A 7,839-nucleotide genomic window follows, 5' to 3' on the forward strand; every position below is an offset into this window, starting at 1 on the left:
TCCAAAACAAAAATTCATTGGGTCTCATGGACAAAAGTAGTAGCTTCTAAGAAGGATGGCAGCCTTGGGGTGGGCTCATTAAAAGCTCAAAATTTATCACTGCTTACAAAATGGTGGTGGAGATTGAAGGCAATATCGGGGGGAGGGGGGATGGCGAAAATGCATCATCAGTATACACAATTTATCAAACAAGCCAGTCACTTATATTGCTAAGGCCTCACTAGGAAGCACCTGGTGTAATATTGCTAAGGCAATAAAATCTCTCCCTGAATTTGACATCAATCATCAGGAAATCTTCACTCTAATTCCTTGCTCAAATGTTAATATATTGTTTTGGAAAGATCGATGGTGTGGCTCTTTGACTTTACATGAGCGTTTCCTCCATCAAATATGTTTCAGATGGAGGTGGAAATCAACGAATATGGATGGGGAGGATCTAGATGATTTCATGGAGTTATGTTCCAAGGAGTTAATACAAACCCTACACCAATCAGACTTCGCTTTAACTTAAATCCAGACGGAAACTACACGGTCAATACCTTGAGATAAAGGATAGACTCTTCCATAAACCCTCACATTAGCACAGTAATCGACTGGGTAAAAGCAATTCCTTTGAAAGTTAAATGTTTTGTTTGGAGAACATTAATGGATAGGTTGTTGGTAGTAACAAACTTGGTGAATAGGGGCATTAATATGGCAAACACAAATTGCCCCTTATGCAATGACGAACAGGAAACAGGTGATCATATATTTGTCAAATGTCCAATATCAATCGAGGCAATATCATGGATCTTGAAATGGTGTGGTATTCCAGCTACTAGCTTTGACACGGTTAATGAATTTCTCAATTTCGCAGCTACATGGGGGAACTGTCCAAGAAAAAGGGAGAGATTCAAGGTGATACTTTATGGGATGCTTTGGTTTACATGGCTGGCCAGAAACAACTCTATCTTTAAGGCGTTGAAACCGATACCAACTATGATTACAGACGAGGTAATATCACAAACGTATGCTTGGTTCAAATATAGAACTTCGGAATTGAATTGTAGGTGGCTAGACTGGAGTATATCTCCATTTTGTTAAAACTTTGTATTCTCTCGTGTAACTGCCCACAAATAGTCGCTTGCTACTTGTGTTGGTCTTTTATTTATAATACAATATTCGCCGTTTCGGAAAAAAAAAGATAAATGGAAATGTTCCCAAGGTCATATTAGAGCTAATAATGTCATATTTTTTTTCCATTTAAGAATCCAACTTTTGTTGTAGCTTCAAAAGAGCATTATACATATCTTATGTTAAGATTTTGATTTAGAGACAACGTGTACAACTACCAATTCACATTTACCATGCTTTGTTGTGCATGATAATTAAATATTTATGCATTGTAATAACCATTTACACTTAAAGTATTTCAAGGTATTTTTCCTTTTCCTTTACATTATACTAGCATCTTAAGCACAGTTAATACAAACCCTTAATATTTATTACTGGGTAACACCCTTATCTCCAAGTAGTTTGTAGTAACATCTTCACTAGAACCCGATTCTCATCTCAAGGTAGATCCTAGCAAACGCATCATTAATGGAACTATTGCATCCTAATGTGATCTATCTGAAAGTCACTATTAATCCTTCTATGAGATTGAATTCATCAAATATCGACGTACTCACATTTTTCCAATTTGAAATCAAGTGACATTTCCTTCATGAAAATGATTTTTCATTACCTTATATGAAGCTAATTAAATTTCTAGGATGAGTTAGATATATTTATTTCGACATGTTTGAAGATGGGAGAAAGTAAGTATAATAATCAATGCTACGTTGAGTAATCAAACAAAACAAAAACTACATATTTGTATATTTAAGTGGATAACTATCTTTACCACTACTTTATCTTAATAATACATGGAATGAGATTTGTTACTAAATCCTCCCATAACTAAACCTTAAAAATATAATTATGTGTGTAACATATTTAAAGTACTTGTGCTATTAGAGAAATTAAAAAGTTCAATGCTACATCTACTTCATTATTGTCAACTAGATGGTTATCCCCGCTCCGCGGGGAGCAGAATTTCAACCTTCATACATTTAAGAACCCTTTCGTGCAAAAACCCATGAATGGAACAGCAAAATACGAACAATGTGCTTACTATACCTTCTTTGCATTCTTCAAAAATATTTCACACCTAGGATTTCCAACTGCAAATCCTTGTATTTATATCCATTACATTTTCTGGAGTCAATTATTCCATTCATACGTTTATAACAATTCTCATGTTTATTCCATTTGTTTACTATCCTCCATATATTTCTCAACCGACAGACCTAGAATCAAACCGTTAACTATGCTTGGTGGGAACGCATCATAAAGTTGTTCAACAAACGCCACCTAATCACCTCCACTTCCAGGACTCACACACGATTCCATTTTCTTGTACCTATAATATAAAAAAAAATTATAATTTTTTTGTTGAATTCAAGAATTAATAAATAAAATAAAATGTTTTTTCACCAAATGTCATCGGGACCCAGTACCCACCCGGTTTAAGAACCCGATGAATTTCCATCATGTACTTTCCATCTACATCAACAAATACCAATGTACTTTCGTTTAAGACATTGTATTTTGAAAAATCTACCCAATTAATTAAAATACTAAAAATTATCTGCACCATTTGAACCACATGGAATCAAGCAGCGGGAGCAATGAGCCATGTCTCTTCCATAGGTAAGGACCAAAACTTGAACTTCCGCTTCATGGTTATCTGTAGGTGCAAATGACAGTGCTATCACATTTCTCTTCCATAGGTAAGGACCAAAACTTGCAACATAAAAATAACGCCAAAAAAAAGAAAAAATCAGAATTTTCAAAAATCCTAAATCAAATAAAAAACATTCAGATAGAATTGAAAATAAAAACATACGTACCCTACAACTGGTGTCAAGTGTAGTCCTTACAACAATTCATTAAAACAACCAATTTTTGCAAAGGAAAACTTAAACACGAATGTAAGTTATGAATTTTTTCCTGATTTATAAAATTTATTTGATTTGATGAAACATAAATAATCCAACACCAGAAACAGATCAATAAGTCCATTGTTGTTAAATTAGATTAGAAAACTAAATTTTAGGTTATACTAAAAAAACTATTAAGCGTACCAATGACGAATAAGAAGGTTTTGGAGTAACGAATGAAGGAATAGATAGAACAGGTGCAACTACAATCGCCAACACTATTATCACTTGTATAATGTAGATCTCCACCTAATTTTCCCGGAATGAAAAAGATGAGAGAACTATCATTAAAAAAACTACCAAAATAGAAACGTTTCAGAGCATAGTATGTAATTTGATTCATGGTTGCTCATCAAGATAGGTATAGGTGTAAAGATTCATGGTTGCTTGTCCACTTCTTGAAGCTCGACTCCCATCATTACCTGATTCCATGGAATTGGTGATTCCATTCCTAGGTTCTTTGGCTGAAACATAGTAACACACAAGACCCAAGGGTTCAGAGATAGAGCCATTGTCTTCCTTAGGAATAGAATCAACATGTTGGACATTATTAAAAAAGAATTGATGCCTTCATGGTCTTCCTGCATAATAAGTGATAAATGCATCAATGGAACCTGAGAAAAACAAATAGAAGAAGCATTGTAATAATAATTTAAATTAATAGCTAGTGAATGAAGTGAGAAAACTTATAAAAACTTCACCCTACCATTTAAACTGGAATTCATGATTACATGATATAAGCACATCAATTGGAAGGGAACAGCTAGTGTTGCCAACACTCCTTAAACTTGGATTCAGGTACCTGAGGGCATAAATCATTACATGTAAGCTTGGTATACGAAAAGAAGATTTTAGAATAAACAATCACCATAAAAACTTATGTTATTTAAGATTTATTTATTAAATTTGTGTTTACTGAGATCTTTTTGCCAAAACTATAGTAGTAACAAAAAAAAGGTTATAAAAAAAGACCAGATAGGGTTTAAAATGGGCATTAAACATTTACCTCCTTCTTGTGAATGCCAAAAACTTTACAGATGGCATCATAATTAGAAGCTGGTTTTGTGATTTGTAACTACATTGACAGGATGCAATCTGGCTATGTCAAGATGCTGAGAAAATATATCAAGAAAAACACACAAAAAACAATCATTTAAAAAAAATCCAAATAAAAGAAATGTTAACATGAACAGTGGAAACCATTCGACTGATTTCTTGTAGGGTGAAATCACATATAAAAATGACAGAAAAGATAGTTAAGGAGAAAATAATCAAAATTAGAAATTGATTTCTTGGCTATTGTTAAATTTTAATAACTTTACATGAAAATTCATGATGATAATATATTAAAAACGTTTAGGCTAATAAGTATCTTTGCTCACTGAGTGGAAGTCAAACAACATAATACATAATAGTATCATACAAAAAGCATATGATATAATTGAACTTTTAGACTATTAAAATTTATTTATGTTTTATTTCAATAAAAATATTTTAAAAAAATAGAAACCGAGTATCTGGAACAAATTCCGGTCCCAAGAGTTCTCAGGGTGGTTCCAAAATATCAGAAACCGATGTAATGTAAAAGTATTAACATTTTTTTTCGTTTGACCATAAAAAATTTAGCAAGTTGAAAAGATTATGATGCATTTTTTACTTACTGGAAGTGGCGCATAATAGCAGTATCTTGTGGTTAACATACTATTCCATGTGACCAAAGATCCAAATCCAAGAATCTAGCATTCCAAGATCGGAACAATCTTCCCCTGAAAATTCAAAATATAATTATTTTTTGAATTATTCATAGTATAAGCCACAAAAATAAGCAAAAATTAGCTAAAAAATGTGGAGCTTCGTAAAAAGTCGGAAGAAAATTTGACACAGACCTCAAGTTTCACGGGAGTTTCATTTGGAGGGACTATAAAATGAAATGAGAGTAATGAATTCTAATCAATTAGACCATGATTTCCAAAACAAATTAACACATTACGACATTAACAACAGATGATTCAATTATACCTCAATATATATACATATACATTAAAGACAGAAATATAGAGAGATACAACTTTGAATGAGTAAACAACATCAAAATATTAATGTATCTGTATATATTTTGAGCCACAACTTTTTTTGTTTGTACAATAAATATGTAATCGTGTTTTGACCAATTTATCCTTGTATTATTATTTACATAGTAATAGATTTAGAAACTTACACAACCTTTTGTTGTCTCTGTTGTAGTCTTTGCACCTTCAACCATTATCATGTGGTGTCCAATGACAAATTTCAATTATTTAAAATAACTTTTAGTGAAACAGAAAAAAAAAAAAGGGAAAACATTAGGATCGCTCCCTGCTTTACCACAACAGTCATTTGAATCAAGAAAATCCTTTCTCTTCAATCACAAGTTACTAATTCATAGATATGATGAAGTTACATTGACCATATGTGCAAGCAATGATGTAAGAGACCAAAAATTTGTATTTGGCATTTTAACAAACACTTGGTGGGCATAATTCAGTTGAGGTTTTACTGAGGTTCAGAATCAAGAATCAAAAAACAAACGAAATCAAATAAGAAAGACGATTACATATTTGTTTTTTATATCGTTGAAGAAGCACAATCCCAAACATTTCCTCATCTGTTTACTGCTTTCCCTAGTCAAACAACAACAACCGTATCAAATTCTGTGACAAACAAATCCAAACAATCCATTTTGTTCCATTTCTGTTGAAAAAAAAAACAACAACAACAACAACAAAAAGAAGAAGAAGAAGATCAGGGGAGCTGTCGGAGCAGACCCCATTCACGCACCTGCCCAGCCTCTCTCTCTTTCCTCCATCGTGCCTGTTAATTTGAACAACAATCCAAACACCTCTGTGAACTCAAAGAAACCACCCAAGCACCCCCCGTTATGGCTACTGTACTGATCTCACTCTCTCCATTTTGTTTGGAACCGACGAAGTGGAGAAGAAGAATGACCGATGAGCTAACCGGTTGTGGCGAGCCTCCATCCGACCCTTAATGTTGTTGATTTTGTTTTCTTCTTCTTCGATTGAACATCACAGAACCACGATGGGACCAACAGTTTTTCCCTCCTCCCCTTCGCGATCCCGCTACCGGAGCAGCCCCTTTCTTCCATCACAGTTGATGACAGCTCTTGCTGAAGCCTTCGTCCTTCTTCTCCGATCAAACTAAGAGCCGGTGGAGATTTCCCAATCCATCCCGTTATGTATTTCCATTCGTGTTTCTCTTTTTCCCTCTCTCTACCAGACGAAGAGTACACCACAAAGGGGCGACCAGAGGTCAACCACTCCCCTGCTCAACAGATTTGCCACCATCGAACAACCCTCCCCACCTCCCTGATATGTTGCGTTCGTGCTCCTCATCAGTGTGCGCGAATGATCCTGATGTGTTAGGAGAAACCCTATGGAAGGATGGAGATGAAGAAGCGGTGGAAGATAAAAGGAAGACGGTGGAAGGATCGGGATATCTTTAACAAAAACCAACGATAGAAGAAAAAAAACCGACAAATACACAAAATATAGGACCAACAATGACAGAAATAAACAATGTAAGTAGAAGGGCCGAATTAGACAAAAATGTGGCAGTTTACTGTAGTTAAGGTACGAAAAATTTAATATATATATATATATATATATATATATATATATATATATATATATATATATATATATATATATATATAATGACCTACTTTTCCTCATGAACCATGCAATGCATGTTATTATGATATTCCGTAAACATTGTATTTACTGTGATATTGTATTAGTTAGACTTGAATGGACGGGCCAATACTATTTACGTCGTTTCAACACCTCAATTAGTAATGATGATGGCAGTCAGATTTTTTTTAACCTGCAAATATAGAGAAAATTCAGAAAATGACCAAAAACAATAGGTGGTTTGAAAAAAATAACCAAGGAAAAACACATTTCAGAAAATGACCAAAGGATCCGCAGAGGACCCTCTGCGGATTTATTAAGCCCTCTGCGGAATGTAGTTTTTTTTTAATTTTTTTAATTTTTGACCAAAGGATCCGCAGAGCACCCTCTGCGGATCTATTAAGCCCTCTGCGGATTTGCTACACCTCTGCGGAATGTAGTTTTTTTTTAATTTTTTCCATTTTTTTCATTATTTTGCATTAATTTTAGTTTATTAATATTATTATTTTTTTTAAATACACTAATTATGTTATTATTATGTAAAAAATTTGGCAAAAAAAAGTTTTTTTTCCGTTTTTTTTTTTTTGCGTTAATTTTAGTTTATTTATATTAATTTTTCTTTTAAATACCCTAATACAAACAAAATACATATAAATAACGTAATACAAACCGGTGCATATAAATAACCTAATTAAAATTATACAAATATTCCATGTTTTTTATAGGTTAGAAAATATACCCTAAAAAACATAAACATACAACCCTCATAATAAACATATTTTGAAATAAATTTTATTCATTCAAATCGAACCACGGAAACTTTGATCTGTTTTCGTATTCTGTCCATGGGTTATCTGTTGCTTGTGTCCCTAGGTTTACTGTCTCTTGCATCCATTGGTTATCTGGCTCTTGCTGCCATTGGTACTCGGTGCAACCCTGCCATTGGTTCTGTGGCTCTTCCTGCAGTTGGTATTCGGTCTCTTGCGCCCATTGGTTATGTAGCTCCTACTTTCATTGATGTTCGGTCTGTTGTGTCCATTGGTTATTTGGATGCTGCTGGCATTGATGTTCGGTCTGTTGTGTCCATTGGTTGTCTGGCTACTGCTGTAATTGTTGTTCGGTATGTT

The 7,839-nt window shown here is 33.8% G+C and overlaps 1 protein-coding gene across 19 annotated transcripts; it reads right to left on the bottom strand.

Moving 5' to 3' along the window:
• Nucleotides 1-2,137: 2,137 nt before the first annotated feature.
• LOC145087674 (putative methyltransferase PMT2) lies at nt 2,138-6,560 on the bottom strand. Of its 19 annotated transcripts, none has more exons than XM_079025700.1 (9): nt 5,841-6,559; nt 4,685-5,683; nt 4,030-4,135; nt 3,730-3,825; nt 3,446-3,637; nt 3,168-3,272; nt 2,678-2,770; nt 2,518-2,586; nt 2,138-2,443 (listed from the first exon to the last, which is right to left on the bottom strand). In XM_079025700.1, the coding sequence occupies exons 5-9, from the start codon at nt 3,453-3,455 to the stop codon at nt 2,418-2,420; spliced, it is 303 nt and encodes a 100-aa protein (XP_078881826.1). In that variant the 5' UTR covers nt 3,456-3,637; nt 3,730-3,825; nt 4,030-4,135; nt 4,685-5,683; nt 5,841-6,559; the 3' UTR covers nt 2,138-2,417. The 19 variants fall into 19 exon arrangements, 12 of the variants coding, with proteins under 12 accessions (XP_078881826.1, XP_078881813.1, XP_078881817.1 ...); XM_079025687.1 differs by having other exon boundaries at nt 3,168-3,637; nt 4,685-4,789; nt 5,242-5,683; nt 5,841-6,555; XM_079025691.1 differs by having other exon boundaries at nt 3,168-3,637; nt 4,685-4,789; nt 5,617-5,674; nt 5,841-6,554.
• Between the last annotated feature and the right edge of the window lie 1,279 nt (nt 6,561-7,839).

Source organism: Lactuca serriola, chromosome 2 (genome assembly GCF_051521515.1).
Source record: "Lactuca serriola cultivar US96UC23 chromosome 2, Lser_US96UC23_V15, whole genome shotgun sequence".
Lineage (NCBI taxonomy): Eukaryota > Viridiplantae > Streptophyta > Magnoliopsida > Asterales > Asteraceae > Lactuca > Lactuca serriola.

Bases quoted from the DNA above. Each gene is read 5' to 3' on its own strand.
- LOC145087674 (XM_079025697.1), bottom strand. From the start codon at position 3,366: ATGAATCAAATTACATACTATGCTCTGAAACGTTTCTATTTTGGTAGT. The intron at 2,771-3,167 runs GTACGCTTAATA...TTGCACCTACAG, and splicing joins AACCTTCTTATTCGTCATTG to ATAACCATGAAGCGGAAGTT. The intron at 2,587-2,677 runs GTGCAGATAATT...TTGTTGATGTAG, and splicing joins GATTCCATGTGGTTCAAATG to ATGGAAAGTACATGATGGAA.